Source organism: Alligator sinensis, unplaced genomic scaffold, assembly GCF_000455745.1.
Source record: "Alligator sinensis unplaced genomic scaffold, ASM45574v1 scaffold360_3, whole genome shotgun sequence".
Classification (NCBI taxonomy): Eukaryota; Metazoa; Chordata; order Crocodylia; family Alligatoridae; genus Alligator; species Alligator sinensis.
The window spans coordinates 1,510,660-1,533,313 of NW_005841977.1; the positions used below are offsets into that span (position 1 = coordinate 1,510,660).

A 22,654-nucleotide genomic window follows, 5' to 3' on the forward strand; every position below is an offset into this window, starting at 1 on the left:
CTTTGCCCAAGACATGAGGGTGAGCAGAATCCCAAACTGCATCCTGCTGGTGAGGAAGGGGATGGTGCCTCTCCCACTATGCAGACATGTAACCCTCAGTTACAACAGTTCATTGACTTCTTCATTTCCTCCATGAAAATCTCATTGTGGAGCTTGGAGACAGTCAGTCCCAGCACTAGGGTTGGGCAGGGCCAGTGCAGGGAGCCTCCAGCTGTCTGGAAGGATGACTGAGCTTCCCACAGCCACTTGCAGGAGCTGTTTGTTGATCTGCAAATGGAAATCAAGCCCCACCCAAATTGTGTCCAATTCCAGAGATAGCTTGGCTCAGAGAAAGAAGTAAATGTTTCCCCTAGAAATTGTAACCAGCTGTTGTACGACTGTTATCCTCTTACCTCTGGGGTCCATGACCTATGGCCACATACACACTCCCCCATCATTGCAGATCCCAGGGAGCTATTGTGTGTGTTCACTGATTCCTCCTCTTTCTTGGAATACACGTGATAATGGAGATACAAACACTAATATCTGCCAACTGGCACATGTTGACACAATATGTACAGGCAAGTGTGCACACACACACTCTTATTACTACAGCAGTTCAGTTCAAGGCAATCTTATTGACATCACAATAAGGTATCTGAGATATCTGTTAGAGGTAAGAAAGAGCTATGCTGGGTAGGGTTACAGGTTGTGATGCACACATGCTAACACATGATGAAATGCTAATACAGCCTGAGTTAGCATGTATTTGCATGAATCTGTTTGCTGGTGTATTAAAATGCATCCTGATGTAGCGTGCATGCACTAACTCCCTAACATGCTAGCACGCACAAACACACTCCCATTCCAGCACGTATGCTTTCAACAGGTAGATACCCCATAGCCTGCACACTTTCAATCTCCCTGAGCCTTTGCATATGCACATGCTCTGCATTCCAGGCAGGAGTAGGTAGAGTGCTCCTGGCAGGGCCCTTCTGCTGGAAACTGAAGATAATAAACAGCAGCTCTGGAGAGAAGCTGGTCTAGCCAGGTGACAGAAAGCCCTGAGCCACCAAGACCTCCTCATCTATTTAGGAGTTTTGGTGATTGAATGCTTGGCTATTTGATTAAATGTTAAAGCCTGGCTCTCTTCTGGGAGTTGGCTCTGTAGTAGTGGCTCTTCAGCAGCTTGTGAGACACCGAAGAGTGTAACTGCCTCTGGGGACTAGCAGGTCCCTTACGGTTTTGAATGATTGTAGAAGTGTCTTAGCTAGTGGAGAGGAAGCCACATCCAACTCTAGCCACATGTCAACCTCAGAGACAAGGCCTGGACCCACCTGTGTTTGTGCAGCTCTGTTGATGTCAGTGGGGTTACACTGGGGGTCACCAGCGGCAGAACTTCCCCTGTGGGATCTTTGCCCTGGGGATGAAGAAGATTGTATGAATCTCCCACCCGTGCCCAGGCTGTGTTTGCAAAGCCTTCTCCTCCTGAGACTTAAAACTCCCTGATGCAGAAAAGGGAGAGCAGATCTGGAAGCAAAACAGTCAGAGCAACATTTACAAGGAGCTCCCCAAGGAAGGAACGGGGAGGCTTCTCCCCTGGCAGTCCGTAGATGACAGCAGTAGAAACTGACGGCCTGCAGGCTGGAGATGCGGTGCCCCGCTGGGAGGAGGGCTGTTAGAAACCCTACAGAGCTAAACTCAGTGCTCAAAAGTGTCTGAGTTGTGACTGATTCTTGTGAGGGCTTTTAAACGTACAGGTGCTCCCAGGTGAAATGCAGTTGGGGGAAGGGGGCTGGCCTGGGGAATGCCAGCACAGAGGGAACGCAATGACACTTGGTTCCTGTCCCCTTGGGAGTCCCATCCCTAGCAAGGTGGCTGGAAGCAAAGCTTCCTGCCTCTGCCCTTCACTCACTTATCTGTATACCAACACATGTGACAGGCTCCTGTATGCCAGGAGAGCACTAATGCCATGCCACATGCTGGCTTGTCTCCATTGATCTGGGAGATTAAACAGCTTTGCCAGAGGCTGCGTAGGCCCTGGGCATACGTTATCTGAGTGGTGGCTGCACCTGCCTGCTGCCCAGGCTGCTTTCACTTTCACAGGGTGCCAGCCTCTGACATCTGGCTGGGCCATGCTCCCTGCCCCCATGGCTCATGCAGGGAGAATATCGCTGAGGCTTTGCTCCTTAAAAGGACTGATTTAATGGAAAGGATGCAAGGGATTTGGGGGCCTGTTTGATGCCACTGAACCTGCTTGATCCTCAAGCCAACTCAGTCTTGCCACCCTCTGTCAGTCCAATGGGGAGTTAATCCCTTTGCTTACATTTGCAGTGGCTCACAGCCAGGGTTGTCTGTAGGGCTGGGTGAACCCTCTGTCCCTTGAACCACCCCAGATAGGATTCTCGGGCTGGGAAAACCACTCCTTGCTGTCTCAGTACCAACTTGAGGGGAATCTCTGGGAACAGACCAGAGCTGAATCAGTCAGAGGGGCCTTCTGGATTGTCAGACTTGTAGGGGTGACTCTCAAAAACTGCCACAAATTTAACAGAAGCCAGGAGTGCCTGAGCAGTAGCTGCAGATTCAGGCAGCCCAGTCTTATCCTGTTGGGATGGGTGGGGGGAATGTGTTGCTCTGAGAACCAGGCAACTCCATTCTCTGCCCTATTCCTGATGGTCTTGGGTGAAGTGAATGCTTCCCTTGTTATATTTGCAGCCATCACGCTCAAGGAGACACTTGGGATGTGTTAGAAAATATAACCGCTGCCCAACTCTTACATAGTAGCTCCTAAATTCATCTATGTGATTTATCAGGGTTGTGGGCATAGGATGTTGGTTTCTTGTTAGCTCTGCTTTAAGGCATCTTTGTATCTGGTACTTTTGCCCCAGTCCCTGATACAAGTTAGAGCAGCACTGGGGCCATTCATCAGGTGAACAGCCAGTATACCAGTTATGCCCTCTGTCCAACACACTCTTGGGATGCCCACATCAATGTCGGTAAGGGGCACAGAGCTCCTGAACCATTGGAAACCTCCCTCCTGGGGCTATTTCTGGAGGATTCTTGCCCCTTTGCATCACAGAAACTGTATAAAAGGACCCCATTACAATTGGAAATCTGGTCCATTAAGTGTACTACCCAGTGGTTTCCATCTCAACTCAAGCACCTCACCCCAAGATCCTGATTGACAGCACACTCAGCTAGTGAAATGAAAAAAGAAGTATTATAGCACAAGAGTAAACTTTTATTGGCTGATCGCTGTTCCTAAGAGCTGGCTTTTGTTACTTAGAAACTACTGAGAGCACATTAACCTCCTGATGGATGGCTGTACATATCACAGCCTGAATTCTGCAAGATAGCTGTTGCTAAAACAGCTCCATCTTTCCAAAATCATGAGTCAGGCTCACAAAGGTCAGGAGATTTCTTAAAAATCATGAGATTTAAGACAGCACTTAGGGAAGTAGTTATTTGCTGTTTGGCTTCTGAGCACTTGGGGTTCAGGTTTTCAAGCTTTATTCCACAGCTATACATTCTGGAAAGATTTTTTTTAGTGAAAGATGAGATTTTTGTGTTTTGTACCATGACTTCAGTATCTGGCACTTCAAGAAAATTACAGAATACTGTGCGAGGTGGCCATACCATTTTGCACATCCCATAATATGAGTTTGACTTTGAAAAAAAACCCTACTCTCTGTTGCAGCTATCTATTGAGAGCTCTATTGCAGCTCTCTATTGAGATGGCTGGAGCGAGGCTGCGCTATCAGGATGCTCTCTCGTGCTGCTCCTGTCCTGTAGGGAGATGGGAGGCATCCTTAACAGCACATCTTGGTGCAGTCTGAGGGTTCGAGAGTTTCCCTTTGGGGTCCTTGAGTTGCCCCCCATATATTATGGTTTTATATGACCTGCCAAATTCACAGGAAGCAAACATCCTACGCACAGCAAATATGCTATTATAGCCGTTGGCTGCATTGCCAGGTAACTGGGTTACTCGGTGTCCAGAGACAATCACCGGCTTCCTTTAACATTCAAGTTTAGTGAATAATTTTCCATAAGCCCAGCCAGAAACTAATTGTGCTCTTCAGAGTAAAGAAACTTTTCCCTGCATCCTATTTTTTTCTTCTTTCAGTCCTACCTCTTCCTTTTTCTGCTTATTTTCTTCTCTCATTCTGGCTTTCTTTACCCCAGTTCATTTGTCTCTTTTCCACTCCCTTTACTCCATCTTCCTTTGCAGAGAAGGTGTATTCCTATTGCAGACCGGCTCCTACCCAAGTATAAATCAGCACATGATGCTGATGTGCCCTGGCTAGTAACATGGGAGGCTGGCACCACTTACATGTCTTCCCACATTAGTGTCCAGCAGCTGTTGCTTCAGCATCTTGAGTCTATTTGACTCTTAACAGGTCCCTGTGTATTATGGACACAACCAGCTTCTTTGCAGAGCCCAAATGGAAGGTTATTTCCCCTCCGGTGCCAGCCCTGGTCTGATGAATCCTTCTGAGGAGCAACAAGGTTTCAACAGCACGTTGCTTCCTTAATGAAAAGAAAAGGGGGCACCATGACAGATTGGCATGTTTTGGAGTCTTTGACCCCCTGGGTCACTGCACTAGCTTTTTATCTCTGCTCTTCTGGGTTCAACTCTGCATTTAGTCACAAGGTTGGTGGACTGGATCACAGCCATGAAGCACATTTGTGCTCATTAGAAACCTATCACATCATTTAGCCCAGTTGCCAGTCTTCCCAAGGGAGACTCTGGAGTGGAAGAGAGGAGTGGCCAACAGTCAGGATTGCAGCATATGGCAAAGTGCTGTGGGCAAGCCCAGAGCTAGACTGGCAAGGTGCTGCGAGGTAGACGTGTCTGCCAGAGCACAGCTGTGTGGGGCCCTGGCACTGGTGGTAAGTGAGGGATGAGGAGTGTTGACAGAGCGGTGTAAAAAAGGGATGCATAGATCTGAGCCATAATTGGTCCAGCTAGTGCTACCCCTTTTGCTGTCCATCAGCATTAACATTCATTACATTCCTCCCTGCTACACCCAAAATAAACATGGCCCTTTGCAAGTGCCAGTTCCAGCTGAGCGGTGTGTGTTTGGCCGCCTCTCGCAGGCCCACCCCACAGCCATTGCAGGCATGACACCACCAGACAGGACATCTGCCACTTCAGCTCTGCTGGCTGTTCTCATCCTGAGCACCCACATCTTGTTTATTTCCCTTGTCACATGGAGGGAGGTGACAGCTTCCTGGTACAGCTACAGAGTGTGATAGCACAAGGCAGGTGGAAGCAATAATTGGTTGTGATCTAATTAGGGAAGCCTGGGGCCAGATTAGGAGCAGTGGCATGGTTTGGACTTTTTAGCTGTAAACTGCAGATGGCTCTGATGGGAGAAGTGAGAGGAGAGCCAGCATGGACTTGCCTCAAGTTTGTAATCCTGCCTGCCTTGTGCTCTACTCTAGCTAACTCAAGCATAATGTAAGAGGGTAGAAATACCTCGGTCCTGACCTAGGGCTGACCCCCAAAGAGTCCTGTCAAGTCTATGAAATCCTGCCTTGTGGTCTTAGTTTCCAGGGCTGGGCTCCCGCGGGTGCCTCAGTTTCCATGTACAGCCCCAGCCCTGCTCACTGTCCTGCTCAGCGCTGCCATGCTCGGCTCTGCTGGTGCACCTCAGCATGGCCCACAGTCCCCTTACAGTTTTCATGATTTTTTTGAATTTTCATTTGCTAGACACTCATGTCTGTGGCTCTGGTGCCTCCACAATAAAATACTATGGTTGGCAAGCTGGTCAGTTGACCAGTCAATTGACTGTATATTTTTGATTGGTCAAAGATTATAGCAATTTAGAAACAAAAAACACCTGCATTTTTAAAAATAATTTTCTTGACAGAAATATGATTTGTTATTGTTTTTGACACATTTCTTAATGGGCAATGTATATTTTTTCTGTGTACTATTAGGACCAATTGGCAATTTTTTACAATTTTTGACTGCTATTTGACCAAACTTTATTTAACTGGTCAAATACCCAACCCTATAAAATACTGTCATGCAATAAAATGCCATATGCATGCAGAATAAAATGAAATATGCAAATCAACATCCCAGCCAGTCTCATCTGGACTAGAAATATTCCAGGTAGAATAGAAGATAATAGTGATCATTTCTCTGCACTCCTCCTATAGCAGGAGGGTGGGTGAAAGGGAGAGAGTACCCTGCTGGGAAGGGTGACAAATCCAGGCTCTGATAGGTGCTGACTCTGTGACTTCTTGGAAAATGTCCTGCAACCCGCCCTTCCCCAGATCCCATCACTAGTGTAACCCTGAAGGCATCCACATAACCACATCCCAAAATGCTCAGGAATTCACATTAAAGCTGGTCAAAAAGTTGCCAGTGGTATTTGATGTAATTTTTTTTTTATTTGATTTTTTCCTAGGGTTTTTTGGTGACAAACTGAAAACAGTCAGTTTTTGGCAACCCATTTTTGGAGGCTTTGCTACAATCTGTTGGTTTTCATAAATCACAATTTGAACCTTTTTACCAAAACCCCAAAAAACATGAACTGAAAAAAAACTGGGTTTTGTCTGAGGGGGGAAAAAACAAAAATATTGACCAACTAGAATGGTCTGTGAACATGTTGTCTTTGGTCCCAGTCCTATCTTCTGTCTAAATTATGTTTTGTGAATAAAACTGAAAACTTGACTGAACACGTGAGAACTGACAGCAGGCATCTGAACCTGACAGCAGTCCCAGGTCGGATCCCAAATTCACCGTCACTGTGCTAGGTTTTTCCTAAGTATGGGCTGGAGATGCAGAGCAACTCCTCACCCTTGGTGTTTGGGCTAGTTCCTTTGCAGATCTTCTCTCACTGGAGCAGGAGAAAGTCAACTTGACCCTCAGCCCAGTTGTCTTGGTATATTTTAATGACTGTTGTAAACGCCTGATCCTTTGTGGCCATAACTCGCAGTATCAGTGCCAAGAGAAGTCAGTACTGGGCACGTACATGTGGAGAAGGCAGCAGGAGAAACCAGGGCAGGGCAGATGAGTGCACCATTGTTTCCTGGTGCCTGTTTGCATTGGTCTCTGGTCTGGAGCTTCCATTTCAAAAGGCAGTTCCTCCGCCCATGCCCCTCTCTTTTCTCTGTGCTGGGTGCTGGCCAACAGCCCAGAGACTCTAGAAACTCAATTTTACTCAGCGAGAGCTCTACGGCAGCCAGTGCCATGAGTCAGACTGCTGTGGGCTGGGGTGAAAATCTCTCAGCTGGCTGCAGTGGCTAAAAGTCTTTCCCCTCTGCCTGTGCTGTCCCTCAGGCCAGACTGTCAGCTGGCCAACAGCCTCGTGCCAGTTCCTGACACTCTTCCCTGCCATTGTCTACTTGACAGCAGCCTATTGTGTGAGTAACACTGAGCTTCAGCTGGTGCGTGCTCAGGCCCACACATCAGTACAGCCTCTTTGATGTGAGGTTACCCGTGCAGTTCTCAGGGGACAGCAGGCTGCTACTTTGACAGCCTGGCATATGGCGATCTCACCTCTGAGGAAGCAATCTTAAACAACCAGTGCAGCTGGGCAGGGGAGAGGATTCCCCACTGCATGGGAGGTTTGTGTGCATTGATCGGGCCGTCCAGCAATTACTGAGTTAACAGGAGTTCTGTGATGGGACTGTGGTACGAGAGTTACCCTTGGACACACTTATTTTCTAGATGTCATCTTTTGCATCGTGTGAGCCCAACTCTGCTGTCAGGCACACAGGCACAAATCTCACTGGCAGTTTTGCCTCTGTATCTGTGGGCCGACTTACCTACCTCTAAGGGGCCCAGTTTTAGCAAAGCTGGAGTTGGCCTCTGTGGTGAACTATGCCTCTCTATGATCATAATATCAACCTGCCTTGTTATGCTGCAGAACGACTTTTAGGTGCAATGCTGAGTGCTTGACCATCTCATTCCCTTGATATTTGTCCTTCTGAGTATCTGAATTAGAGTATAAAGTTCTCAAGGTAAGTACCTTAATTTTCTGGCAAGTTTGAGAAGTACTTTGCATGTGTACTAATACATGGCTATGGACCCAAGGATGGAGTGGGTTTCAGATAACATATATAGCTGGTGTGCAGTCCAACCCTTTTTAGACCCAGCTTCTTTGTGAGCACAGACCTTAATACTTGTCAGGTTTCCTCTGGCTTTTTGTACCACTATCTCCCTTCCACTGTCCTAGTGTCATATCAGTGATTTATGTAGCCAGGCTGGACGGGGGCTGGTGGGTTTCTTCATCTCAGGTTCTTCCTGCCCAAAGCTCCAGCATCCTTCTAGCAGCCCTGCCCCAACATCTTTCATTTCCCTCATTTTTTGCTTGGCCACTTTGCTTACTTCCCCTCATGCTTACAAACAATACTTTCCTCACACAGCCATGAATTCTGGGTGTCCTTGTTTTTGAGACCCTTTGGCCTCATTCTCAGAAGCATCAGGTGCTTCCAAGTCACACTGACTTCAGCTGGAGCTGTGAGTTATTAGTACTACTGTAAAGCAAGAGGATTGAGGTGTGTGAACATCTAAAAATATTTGGCCAGACAGACTGTCCACTGAGCATGAGTGGTCACGGTCACAAGAGTCTCTTACTCGTGGTTCACCTGTCCCTGAGCATGGGTGCTATCCACTCTACAGTTTCTGATCTCTGATGCTGTGGTGATGACTGTGAGAAGGTAAGTGAGGAACATCTTTATGGGCTCCCTGATGCTTGCAAAGTGAGAAAGGCAAGCACTCTATTCAGTATAGGCCTCTCATGGTTAACACAGGTTAACTCTGATGTGTTTTACTCAGTACTACTCAGCTGAAAGCCAAGTGCAGTGCTTGGGTGCCTTGATGTTCTTTTGATTTGGTGTTTGTGGCACTGTGTGACCTACTGTCCCATTGCAACTCTACCAAAGCCACCCATTCCAGTACTGCCTTCCTCCTCCTCTCCCAGCTTTGCCAGTATAGGCCTCTCAGTATAGGCACCCCTCTCTATGGCATCAACAGGATGCCCTCATGCTCGAAATGGTCAAGAGCCAACCTCTTGTGCTTCTAGTGAAGATCTAAGCTTTGATCTCCTCGTGCCTTGTGTCCAAACACCAAAGCCATCCTGCGCTGGGAACAGATCTGACAATTCTAGATTTAGGGAGATCAATTTTCTGAAACAAGCCCAGGGAAGTCCCCGATAATAAGGCATTGCCAGTCTAGAGCTGTTTCCCAGACCTTTCTATTGACATGAGACATCTCACCATATGCACTGCAATCTGTGACCTGCTCAGTGGTGGCCACAGGGTTAACAAGATTATCCCCTTCTTTCAGTCAAGGCAGACATGAGGGGCTTGTTGGAGATTAAAAGGAGGTGCTTGTGTTACTGGGAACTGGATCAGAGGCAGGGAGAGGATAGTATGACTTGCTAAGAGTGTCTCGTGATTCCTTCCACTTTGGTTTATTCCCTTGACCCACTGAATGAATGGATCAACATGAAGTTCCTCTGAGAAGGTTCTTCCTTGTTCCTGCTTAGAACTGCTGAAGGTTTTTCTCTCTACTTCTGTCTCTGGAGGGATTTCTTTGCTTCACAAGACCTCTTTAAAGTAGGGAGGAATCCTCCCCCCTATACGTGCTGATGGGAAAACTAAGACTTAACGTAACTGTCTGTGGCTGCAGAGGGAATGAAGTCCTAAGTCAGTTCAGTGTGTCTACCAGAAGCACTAGGACTTAGTTCTTCTGCTCCCTCCATTTGCTTTTCAAAAGATAAAAGCATTTGGAGAGAAGGAAGAGAGTAGGGGAAGAGTTACTTGAAACTACGCATGCCTTGGATTCCATGACACTGCTGGCTGGTCCTCCACACGAGTAACTACTGGCTTGAATTTTGATCTAACTCTGGCTAGAGCTGTGGGTGGAAGTCTGAGGTAGAGGTACAGGTCTTAGCTCTCAACCAGGGGCAGTCTCTAATGCCCTTGCCTTACTAAGAGGAGACATTTTCTCTCTGATCTAGATAAATTAACTCCAAGCTGAACAAATACTTCTCTGATTAGTGGTGGGCAAGGCATCCCAGAACTGCAGTAAAGCTGCAGCATCTGTTGTAGCTGCCACTGAGTCCCCCAGAGCCTGGCACGTATTTCGAAATGCCCTGGGTGCCTTTTCTTGATGGATTTTTAGCATTGAGTTTTCCTTCATCATAGTAGTCACATAAATTGCTCCATCACCTCACTGGAAAGTGTGTAGTTATACATAGATTCCCTGGGCCACATTGAACGCTGGTGAAATTCCTGGTCTTATCCCATGTGGAATTTGGGCTGAGGCTTTAGAAGAAGCACTCCTGTGAGTCTGCGGGAGGGAGAGGACTACAGCCAGTTCTGCTCCTTACTGAAAGTCCAGGAAGGTTTCTGTGCAGGATTACTCACCTGGAGAGCAGAACCCAGACTCTGCAACGTATAGCAGAGTATATAGGTTTGATACGTTGCAAACCAATAGCTTGCAATGATCAAAACTCAGCCCCTCATGTTTGGGGACTGGGCGCCATTGTCCTCACCACCTCATCTGCGCTGGTTTTTCAGTGGGCTCTCTCTTTCCCCCAGTTCCTGGATGCTGACTTCCCCTAAGCCACTGCCAGTACAAGCCAAAGCACATGACTAATCTTTCAGCTCCTAAAACCCTTTTTTGCCTCTGTTTTAGGGTGTTCACTAGGTGAGCGTTCAGCACAGGGAGGACTCAGCCACTTGAGTTGTCTCACTGCTCTAATTACCTTATAGCTTTGGTGTTGTCTGGTTTGGCAACCTTTGGTTATGAGCAGCTCCTGCCCTGGGGTTACACCCAGTTAACCCCTTCCAGGAGGGCTACAGCTATTTACCTCTACTGCCTGTTCCAGTTCCTTTGGTTATTGCAGAATTGCCAGCAGTGCTTGGCACATGCACGGCACCCTGCCTGCAGGGAAGATGGCAAGCAAGGAGCCGGCATCATATTCCCTTACAGGGCACTGAGGGGCTGAAGAGTAACAGACTTGCCATTCACTCCCTCCATATCCCCAAGGTCTGGGCACTGCATGAGGATTAAGTCTGAGGTTAACTCAGGTTAACTCTGACGTGTTTTACTCAGCGCTGCTCAGCTGAAAGCCAAGTGCTTGAGTGCCTGATGCTTTTTTGATTTGGTGTTTGTATCACTGTGTGACCTACTGTCCCATCGCAGCTCTGCCAAAGCCACCCATTCCAGTACTGCCTTCCTCCTCCTCTCCCAGCTTTGCCAATACCACTCAGTGCTTCCTTCTCACCTCAGTGGTGCCTGGGAGAAATGCTACCAGCTGTAGGAGCCACTGTCCCATAAAAATCTACTCTGTTATTTATCCCCTGGCTTTGGCAACCACCGCATGGTGTGGATTTTTCCAAGAGGATGATTTACAGGCCAATTACTACAGGAAACGTGCAGAGGATTAATGTGATTAATCATTCCCCTGCTCCTTTCAGCACAGGAAGGGAGTTGGAGGAGTGGTCGTGGGGGTTTTATTGGCCTGGGGGCTGCTGACCCAAGAGCCGGTTCTGTAGAAGAGTTTCAAGCTCTTGGCCTGAACCTCCAGAGTGATGGGGATGCCTGAGTCACCCCTTGCGCCCCCACCCACCAGCACTTCCCATCCTGCACAGCAAGCACACCTGCCTCCTGCCCTTGCCAGCACACGCAGACTGTATGCACCCACCTGCCCCATCATGCATCTTCACATACATCTGTGCACTCGCACACCCATGGCACCCATCTGCCTGATGCACACCTCACAAACCATCACATCCAGCTGCTCTACACCTGTGCACCCATGTCACAGGCATCTCTGAACACCTATATCACACCTATATCACACCTATATCACACATCTATATCACGCTCAACCTGTACATGTTTTCATACCAGACACCAAGACATAATACTATTGCTAATGAGCTGTGAGCTTTTTGCACGTCTATGACATCCTTTATCTGTGGCTCCCTAAACATTGTGCAAATATTAATTACAGGTCATTAATTAATTAAATCGGGCTTTCCCGTGCCCCGGTGGAGTAGGTGGATCACAAACACACTCCTGTCAAACATTACACCGAGACAGGATCTCAGAACGATGTGTTTGCTTGCTGTTACATCCTCCTTCCTGTGATGATCTGACCTGCAGTTTCCTTTCTTGGCTTGTCTCTGTAGCACTAATGGCATAAGACCGGGTGCAGAGTTCTGTTAGGATGGCAGTGGTGAAACCACGTAGCCGTGGCACTGCACTGTTAAGGAAGAATGGAAAAATGATCTCAGAAATACCCTGTTCCCTCCAGCTTGCTTTCCAGCTGCTACAAAATGTCTCCAGCAGCCCCTGGCATTCCTTTCACTCACGTGCACCAAGCGTACCTAGTTTGTTGTTTGTGGGCATATTATTGATTCAATATCCTGTGTTTGAGACTGAAACACCCAGTGGCTGCAGAGCATGCAGGGTTTATCAGGGTACGCAGGCACTAGAGTTCTGGCTAGCCAAGCCAGCCTGATTCCTAAACTTTCCTGTCACCCAGAGTCACTGCTTTTATCTCATATTTAAGGCAGTTGATGATCTGTTTATATAACACCTTTAAACCAGCTTGTGCTCTGTTTATGTTGCACCTTTTAAAACGGGCAATTCATGGATCCTGACACCCCTGTAAGGCAGCCCTGTGCTGCCTGCAACACGCCAGTTGATTCAATGCTTCTGTCTCTGCTTAGAGGCTCTTGTGGTCACAGCACCAAGGCAGTCTGAAGACCCGTTCATGTGCTAGTTGCAACGGTCCCCTAACCCAGCCCACAGCCCTTGGGGCAGGCAGGGGGGCAGTGCAAAGCTGCCCAAGGTGGTGCTCTCTGAGCTTCTTGCTTGACCAGCATTTTTACAGCAGCTTGTAGCAAGGCACTGATCTCTTTCATGGCAGCACCATGTGGTGCCTCTAGACACGGCCAACTGCAATACCAGGCTGCAGTGGTGACAGCAGGTCTCGTAGCTGTCCAAACAGATGGGTTTTGCCTTCTTACTAGCTGTGGAGGCTTCACACTGCGATGTATTTGATGAAGATAATTATTCTCTTGTGTTTTTGTCTTCCTCCCCAGAGGATCCCCAAACGCTTTGTAGGCCACACAGGGATTGCTCTCCCCTCCGTTCCAATCCAGCTGCCTCAGAGGAGGAAGGTAGCAGTGGTTTCATAGTGCATAGCAATGTCACACAGCAGTTCAGGATGTGGCAGGAAAAGGAGGACAGTTGATGTTATTGAGACTGCAGAGGGGCTTTTGGAAGGAAAGAGCCAATTGTCCAGGAACCCTGGAGCTCACATCCTCATAGGAAAAGCCATGAGCCCCTAGTGAGTAGATAATAGTCAGCCCTGTAGTTATTTGACGTGTCCCAGAGCTGCTTCCTCCCACAGCACTGACTGAGGGAAGAGCAGCATCAGCTGCTTGCCTCTGGTTTTCCTTCAGAGACCTCCCATCCAAGGATGGACCGGACTCAGCCTTGCTCAGCTTGTGACACCATCGTGGCCATTGCTGGGCATGACCATGAATCCCAGGTTCTAGAAAGCACTTGGCATAACAGGGCCTTGAACCCTGACTCGAGGTGCCTCTGCAATGCAGAGGGATGCTGTGATGGATGCAGTTCAAGCCCAGGACGCCCAGCTGGCCAACTCAGACCACAATAAGTGGTAAACAAAGAAGGACGCGCCATATCAGACTTCACGTGCCCAGCCATGCCTAGTCTGAAACACTGGAGCTAGACTAGGGAGGAGTCCAGGCCCAAGGGGCCTTTTGCACGGCAGTTGAGAGGAGCAGCGCATTAACGACAAGGTGAACATGGCTTAGTTTCCTGCTCGGCAAGCATGTCCATCTCAGGCAGGAGTATTCAAGCCTGAGATTAAGCCATTCCTGAAGCCCACCTCCACCTCCTGCCCCAACCATCGCATCTGAGCCTACAAGGCCCCTAATGCTACTTACATTATTATTACTGGATTATTTGGGTGTAATGAGCTTTGCCGGATTGGCTGTCCTTCTGCAAAGGGGTGTTGTGAAGTGTAATACTTCCTGTGCCGAGCCAGGAGGGAGCTGCCAGCCTCTCGAAAACAAGTGGGAGCAGAACACAACAATGCATTAATGTTTCCAGAGAGCCTGAGGTTAATCACGCATTAGGGGAAGCTTTCCACTCGATGCTGAACAAAGCTGGCCTGCAAGGGGGTGATGGCTGCCTGGACCAGGTTCCTGGCCCAGTGATACTGTTGTAAATCTGGAACAACCACATTGACTTCAGGACTTACCTTGGTCTAACTGATTGTCACTGAGCCCCTGACTTCACTGACCATGGGAGCTTCCTCCATCCCTCCCGCTCTGCCTCTGCCTCCCTCCCTCCCTCCCAGACTGTCAACACAGGGGCTTGATGACAGGTTGCTATGGACACCGAGAAGTTCCCCCTAGGGACAAGAGAAGCCTGGAATAATTGATGGATGAATTTTCCGACGCAGATTTTTATTAACGTTTATTTAAATGTTGATGAATGCCTTGGCTCACATCTTCCCCCCACCCCGCTTTGGCCAAGGCCCTGCAGAGTGGCACAGCTGACTCCCAACATGTGGATGCTGCTTTGTTCTCAGACTGGGTGCAGGCACAAGATGGGGGAGGACATTTGCATTGCTGTAACTCTTGCTCTGCTGGAGTCTCTGACACAAGTTACCGCTATTCCCCATCTATGGCAGCAGGACATTGTCTCAGGACTTTGTGTACCCCCAGGGGATCCTGCTGAGGCTAGAAGACACTACGTTGTACCTCCGGTGTACAGAATACTCCCCAGAATGAAGGCTTGACAAGACTTATCTAGCCTGTCCTGCTACGGGCCAGGGAAACATTGCTGTTCAAGTGAGCCAAGGCTGTGCAGAAAGGCTTTATTCCTTCCTCAAGTACTTTCTAAAAGTAGAGTTCTCCAAGTTCCCAGACTTTTCCCGTGCCCCAATGTGGAAAGGAGGAGGAGGGGATCTACTTGTCATACTGTTCTCACTAGTTGGCATTTTAGTGCCTTGTTTTGTGGTTGGAAATGGGGCCTCAGACCCTGTCAGCATTTTGGATCTCTGGATGGATGACCGACCAACAAATTCATGGCTCTTGTTGTTAGCTTTTATTAGTTTGTGTGGGATGCGGGCAGAACTCAGGGATTCCTGCATTGTCACTCCCGGAGCTGCCAGAGGGCAGCTCCACTTGGTTCAGACATCAGGAACCCGGGCCCATTTTGTAACAATTTAATCTGCTGGAATAAAAATGGACTTGGCCCTAACATTTGGGAGCTCAAGGAAGCTCAGATCCAGGGCCAAACAGTGGAGCTAGCAGTGACTGGCTGACCCTGGCCTGGGCACTCATCCTGCCACCCTCAACAGGCTGAGCCCCAGCTGGAATGAATGGGAACTCTGTGCATGCTCCAGCATATCTCTGACGTTCTGAGGATGCCTTGTAAATAGCACAGGATGGATGGACTGTCTGGGAAAGGTATGGTTGTCTCTTAACATTTGCGTCACACCCTAAGAGTCACTAATTGTGGGCACTGCTGTACATTTGCACAGACCAACAAAACAGCTCAAATCATGTGTAGCTTGGCACATCGGATGGGATTTGGCACAGGACACTCTCTAATTTTGCTTTGATTTGTTAGCAGTGAAGCCAACAATGGGCCGATTCTCTTTTCTCTGTCACAGAATTTTCTGAATGTAGTCCTGTCCCCACGACAAATGACATTTCTCTGCTGAGAAATCTCTTCTGTTCAGTGTCCCTTCACTCATGCTCTCAACCTTTATTCATGGACCAAGTTTTCAATAAACTCAATTTCCTTTTCTCCCAGGGAAGTAGTTTATCACTGGCTTAGTTCTGGTTCACTGACATTCCCACCTTTTTCCCAATCATTTTGCCCATGCCCAACTGTTTCGCATATTTCTAACAGCAGCAGTATTTATTTTACTGCTTAGGTGTAAAAAGCGGTGATATGTGTCCATAAGCTTCTGCAAACTGTGCAGAGGAGATGCCCAAGGTGGTTTGTTCTGTGAAATCATAAGGATCTAGACCTGCCTGCACCTTTAAATGTCTTCTGTGTGCTCTGGAGGAAGATTTGTCTGTAGCAGTCAGCGGTGGAAAGACCACTTAGGCTGTACAGCCCATTCCTTGGAGCCCAGAGTTTGCACCTTGTGGCAGGCAGAGTCCTTCCTGGCAACCAACCTGCTGAGTGATGGATGCTGCTGAGCAAGCAGGGAGGGCAGGAGGCTTAGGAGGGGAGATGAATCCATAGCAGTTTCTGCCCTCTGGGGCTTTCTTCAGTTTCTTGTCAAATGGTTTAAGTGGTTCAGCTTCTACTATTTCCCAGAGAGGCTGCTCCATAGGATAATGGACTTGGAAGAATCTGACCTCTGTTACCCAGGGAAGGTCTCCCTGGGACATCCCAAGGTCTTTCTAGAGAGGCTGCGCACACCCAGGTTGCTCCTGTTTGCTGCAGTTCAGCCAGGGAGCTGCTCCATCCCTTTGAGGGAGACCAGGCCAGGGAGCTGATGTTCCAGCCAGAGCCCACCATCTCCAGGTGCCAGATTTGATTCCAGCCTGGGTCAGGATGGACAGGAGGTTGTTACCCCTGAGAACAGCCAGTGGCCTGGATGAAACGAACTCATCTTTGTCCCACACCTAATGACACTAGTGCAAGCATAATGACAAAAACCACCGCTCCTCTATGGCACTAGGCAGGCTCAGCGGAGACATAGGATCAAGGGGCTTCCTACTTTTAAGAAGACTTTAGGAGACCTTTCTACAGCACTAGATTCCCTTTAAAGTAAAGGAAAGCCAAGGTGACCTCTTGGCTTCATGCAGAATGAATCAGGGTCAGCACTGAGAACATGGGGGAAGGAGCTTCTCTGGCGTGTGAAGCAAGAGGATGCTGTTCACAGCTGAGCTAGATGTTTAGCAGGCTCCTTGGCTGACTCCACAGCTGGGAAGCAGATGCAGGCCCTGCCAGAGTGAGGTTAGTGTTTGGACTAGGGTGTGTTTACTCAGGCAGCGCCTCCTATTCGGAGGTCTTGGGAGCAGATGTGTGTGAGCTGTCTAGCCCTTGCCTGGCTGTGGCAGTGAATATAACAGGAGGGAAGAAGAGATGAGAAGGGTCATGGAGAGGGCTGACTCCCAGAAATCTTCAGCAGGCCCGTAGCTTTCATGCAATGTCATGTCTCAGAGAACCAGAGACCATAGGTGGCGGAAGGCCTGGGCTAATGGGGCTTATTCCCCTCCCCAAACTAGGCTGGCAACAGCAGCTCCAGCACCACCACAGCACCATGCCCAGCGCCCCCGCCATGTGCTCCTCCACCGTTGCATGCACAGTACCAGTGTGCACAGGCCTCAGAACAGCCCTGCGGGAGGGAGGGGCAGGATCAGGCGGGCGCACCGTCCAGCCCCCCCAAATAATATTTTCTAGTGCCACTTATGCTCCTGGCACTGACAGGCACCTCCACCCACCTGTGTGTGGCTGGGGGTGGCTAAGTCTGGTGGAACCGCACATGGCCCCTTGGGTTCCCTCCTCCCCATGGTCTCTCCTTTTCCTGAGCTTCCTGGCCGACGGTGTTATCGAACTTATCTGGAGCAGTAAACTCATGTAACCAGATGGCTCAGCCAGGGGAGAGACAAGCCTCAATATCCAGTCCCAATTACCACTGCCCCCCTCTATGTGTGTGCACCCAGGGAAGCCAGTGTGTGGCTCGCAAACCACTGTGCCTACCCCCAGTGTGGGCATATCTTACCGTTGGTGGGTGCAACCAGTCGTTTCCTTGAAATGGGCAGCGTAAAGCCAGGGCAGAATCTGGCTCCCAGGAATGATGACAGGGAGTATTACTCTGTCCACATCTAGAGCCTTTCACACTGGGACCACACAGAGTTTATTGGGTCGGTCACATTATTCCCATTATACAGATGGGAAACAGAGGCCCCAGTGGAAGTTGTTTGCCCCAGCTCATGCACTGCATCAAGCAGGTTGGACATCTCCCAGCCCTCTGCCCTGCTCAGACAGGCTGCCTCTAATGGCAGGCTTGTCAGGCTTGTGCTATATTTGCAGAAAGGGGCTTGCTGAAGGGTTTCACCATTATGGTTGCTGTTCACCTAGCTTGGCATTGGGCTGCTGATTCACCTCATGCCAGGCAGTCCCCTCCTGAAGATAACAGACCTGGTGTTTTTCTCTCTCCTTCTCCCCAGCAGTTCCCTATCAACAAAACCCCTACAGCTCTAGAAGTGGCTCCACCGTCATCCAGTGCTACCGCTGTGGGGACACATGCAAAGGAGAGGTGGTGCGTGTCCAGAGCAACCACTTCCACATCAGGTGCTTCACATGCCAAGGTAGGAGCTTGGAGCATTTGGTTTCTCTGTTCAAGCTGTTCTGCTGACCTCAGAGCAGGACCAGAAGCCAAAATACCAGGGTAAGTCAGCCCTGTTGAGACCCAGTGAAGCCTGTATGTGTTCACGTGGGTTTCTGTGTATGGGTTTAATGCCCACACAAGGAAGCGGCCAGGCTTGGTATGGGAAGGTGACAAGCCAACTTTGCCCCTTCCTGATGCTGAGATACACACGTGGTAGCATGGTCCTGGCATCTCTACTCAGCTCTTCCAGTGCACCTGAATCCCCACCCCATCCCACCCCACACAGACCTCTCCCTGTTCTAATCCTGGATCTGGCCCCTGCCCGCTCTCTGCCCCATGTTCATGAGCTACAGACACCTACATGCATTCCAGTGAAGTGTCTCTGATTTGGTGTACTGCAGGCAGTGCCGCAATCCTCTTACCCTCAGAGAGAGGGGAGAAAGGAAGAGCTGTTCTGAGCTGCTGCCCCCAGGTTTCCCTTCAGGGGAACTGGCCTCAGCTGAGATAAGGCAGGGAGAAAAGAGGGGAGAAGCCTGGAGCTGCATGTGATGAGGTCTTCAGCTAGCAACCGACTTAATTCCTGGGTAGTGAAGTCAAGTGATAAGAAGCAAGGATGAAATCAATGCACTCCGGGAGGCCATGTTCTGCAGCTTGGACTAACCTCCCTCCTGGGACTCCTGGGCTGTGGTGCTTTTGATTTGGAGGTGCTTTCACACACCCTGATCAAAGCAGATGCCCTGTACGCATCCAGCTCCACCTTGGCCACGTGCCGCTGCTGGGCTTCAGAGGCCCTTTGCATGGCATTTCAAATGCCAAGCTGGGCAGTGAAGCCCAGTGCCCCTCACAGAGGAGTAGTCTGGGAAACGTCCCTGATCCCATCTGTGTTTGTGGAGCCTCCTGTACCTTTACAGCTGAGGGAAGTAAATGGGTAATTGTGGTAATTCATTAATTTTACAAGACCCATCAACCTAAAGGAATATGGGCTTCCCTCTGCCTCAGCTGTGGGATGCATTCAGGGAATGAGGCAAGATGTGCATGATTTGTGTTAGCAGCTCCTGTGATGTGCTTATTGGTCTGCTAGGAACTGTGCTGAGACCCTCAGTCCCTGAACTTAGGACCACCAAGGACATGACAAGTGGCACGACTTCAGATCACTGCTGCCTGCAGCCTTCAAAGAGCTAACCCCCTGGAAGTGGCAGTCCCGTGTCCACCCCTGCACCTTATAACTACCACCACTGCTCACCTTCAAAACACCCCAGCCTTTGTGCTCCTCCTGGGCTGTTTTGCAGTAGGCACTGAGAGCACCAAGGACCACTCTGCCTCTTCTTTGGACTGTGCAGATGAAAGCAGGGGGAGCAGAGCTGAGAAGCCGTTAAAACTAATGGCCCAGAACAGATGCTTAAGGGCTCCTTAGTACATTTATTAAAACAGCCGCTCTTATGTGGACCAATCTATACCCTGTAAAGCACAGAATTGCTAGGGCTTATTAAAGGCCCCTGCTCCTCCCAGTTCCCATCACTTCATGCTAACCAGGGCATAAATCACCCTCAGCTTGGCCTCTTTTTAGCTACTTCTCACCCAGGGAGAAGTTAAATTTACCCTCAGGTTTCCCCTCAGGTGGGGAAGTCTTGCTCCAGGGCTCTCCTGGTCCCTCCTACAATTAGAAACCACCCCCCACCCTAATATGTACCATCAGTGCTTGTATACATGACAGGGCGTTAGTCCTCAGGGTTTTATTCTATGCCCCCTAAATTGAAACAGTGGGTTTTTCACTGAAATCCACCATTTCAGTTTTTCCGTCATGTTATAGTGATGTGCCCAATTCTTTTTTGTTGTTGTTGGAGCCAGAGCCTGTCCACAGTTAGGGGGGTGAGCAGCCTGCAGGTTGAATGGCCCCTGAGCTGCAGGGAACCCTGGTCCTTCCCTCTGAACTGGGGCAGCACTCAGCCTAGTAGCAGCTCACCTGGGTCGCCCTGGGGGGTGCCACTGTTGTGGGGAGAAGGACTGGAGCCCCATACAGCTCAGGAGCCACTCAGCCCACCTGCAGCTCGACCCCTGGCCATGGGTAGCCTCTGGCTCCTAGTAAAAAAAAAAAAGGATCAGGCCCTCGCTGTAACGTGACAGAAAAATTGAAACAGTAGTTTTCAATTAAGAACCCATAGGCATTTGTAGACATGACGCCATTATCATGTACACATGATGAAAATGTCACTTTGTGTAGCTTAATGGCGTCACACTCTACACGTGCAAGAGCTTTGGGGGGTTTAAATTAATTTACATTGTTGCAAACTAAACTACATCCCAATGTACTTTAGTTTGCAACATTGCAAATTGCAATGATGCAGCTGTCATCTCACCCCCCAGCTGCAAGAAAGGCGAGCAGGCTCTGCAGAAAAAAAGGATCAGTTCCCTCCTTACTTCTGTCTTCAGCAGGCTCCTGTGGCTGGCAGGACACCAGGGGATGCTTGGGAATGGGCTGGTTTGCCCCTGGGCCAGCACAGGAAGGCAGCAGGAGGGCGGCTGGGTTTGCCGGAGGCCAGGGAAGGCAGCAGAGATGGTGCACAGGGCACTGAAAACCCAGACAGGCTGCTAGCCAGCCAGGTGCTGCCCCAGCTTGGAGGCACCCAATCCAACACTTCCCCAAGACCACCTGGCCATGCTCCATCCCCACTGCCTTCTCAGGACACGAACACAGCCAGCCGCCCTCCTGCCACCTGCCTGCACTGCCCCAGGGGCAAGCTGGGTGTGCTGGCAGCCAGAGAAGGTGGCAGGGATGGTGCACGGGGCACTGAAAGCCCAGGCAGGCTCGACCAAGTGTTGGATCAGGTGCCTTTGAGCTGGGGCAGCACCTGGGCAGCTAGCAGCCAGCCCGTGTGGCCCTGCGCCCCCTGTACCATCCCTGCCGTCTTCTCCAGCTGCCAGCACACCCAGCTGCCCTTCTGCCACCTTTCTGTGCTGCCCCAGGGGCAAGCCAGCCTGGCCCCAGGCATCCTGCTGGCTACAGGAACCCGCTGAAGGCAGAAGCAGTGCGGGGCACAATCCTTTTTTTTCTGGCAGAGCCTGCCTGCCTCTCCCCCGGCTGGAGGGTGAGCTGCCAGTGGGCCAAGCAGCCCCTGAGCTATGGGAAGCCCTGGGCCTTCCCTCCATGATGGCCTAGGCAGGCTGCTAGCGGGCTGGGTGCTGTCCGAACTTAGGGTTGAGGAAGAATCGGATCAGGCTGGGTACTGCCTCCAAGCTGGGGCAGCACCTGGCCACTAGCAGGCCAACCTGGGCAGCCCCAAGGGGTGCCACCACCACAGAGGGAAGGACCGGGGCCCCTTGCAGCTCCGGGGCCATTAGGCTCACTAGCAGCATGTCCCGCAGCGGCGGGCAGGCTCTGGCTCTGACAGAAAAAAAAAAAAAAAAGGAATGGACCCCTTGCTGTAACGTGACGGAAAAATTGAAATGGTGGGCTTCAGTTAAAAACCCACCATTTCAATTAGGGGGAATTAGGGAGAATAAAACCCTAAGGTCTAAACCCCATCATGTGTACAAGCACCCCATCCAGATGTAGTTTAGTTTGCAATGATGCAAACTCATCTAAAACCCTCCAAACTGGCGCATGTATAACGTGTGATACCTTTAAGCCACACAAATGATATTTTCATCACATGTACATCGTGACAACCGTACATCTGTGCCTATCTTATCTCTTGCACTCATGTATGCACTCACGCGTGTACAAGCATGGGGAGCTCACATGTGCACGTTCCCACACACGCGCTGGTTCCAGCCCAGTGCTCTCAATGCTGGTCTACAGGTGCACAGAGGGTGGCTGAAGAAACTCCTCCCCCCGCTACCGTATCTGCCAGGAGCAGAAAACTCTTCCTCCAGACAAAGAGCTCAGACTGTCTCCAGCTTCAAAGGGGATACGGAGCCACCAGGGGGGAGCTTGGCAGTGTTCTCTGTCTCATTTCAAAGTGAAAGGGAATAAATAATGAGAGGAAATCCTCCTCCCTCACCTTCCCCTCCCAGCTCCCTTGCTGCCCAGTCTCACCTTCCCCCAGCTCCCATTCCAGCCTGTCTCTTCCTCCCCCTGAAGACTTCCCCCAGCCCCCTCCCTCCCCTCGACCCTGAGCACTTGACAGCCATTGCTGAACGCTGTCGCTGCTAATGTAGTTCAAGTTGCTGGTGCAAAGAGGGCTGAAGCCTGCTTCTGATGCTCTCGCCTCTGCTCCATGGCAGAAGCCTCTCTGTCCATCTGTCCTCATCATGGTGGTATCTAGTCTCTGGAGAATCCAGCGAGAGGAATGAGGAAGCAG

At 49.9% G+C, this 22,654-nt stretch overlaps 1 protein-coding gene across 11 annotated transcripts in view; it reads left to right on the forward strand.

Moving 5' to 3' along the window:
- The window catches only part of ABLIM3 (actin binding LIM protein family member 3), a 107,136-nt gene that overhangs the window by 37,439 nt on the left and 47,043 nt on the right, over positions 1-22,654 (forward strand). For 4 of the 11 annotated variants that reach the window (XM_025200900.1, XM_025200901.1, XM_025200906.1 and 1 more), the window contains exons 1-2: positions 15,002-15,465; positions 18,193-18,333. In XM_025200900.1, the coding sequence (XP_025056685.1) occupies positions 15,444-15,465; positions 18,193-18,333 (163 nt within the window). In that variant the 5' untranslated portion in view covers positions 15,002-15,443. Of the gene's footprint in view, positions 1-15,001; positions 15,466-18,192; positions 18,334-22,654 lie in introns of those variants that run through there. The other 7 variants (XM_025200902.1, XM_025200903.1, XM_025200905.1 and 4 more) reach the window with 4 other exon arrangements.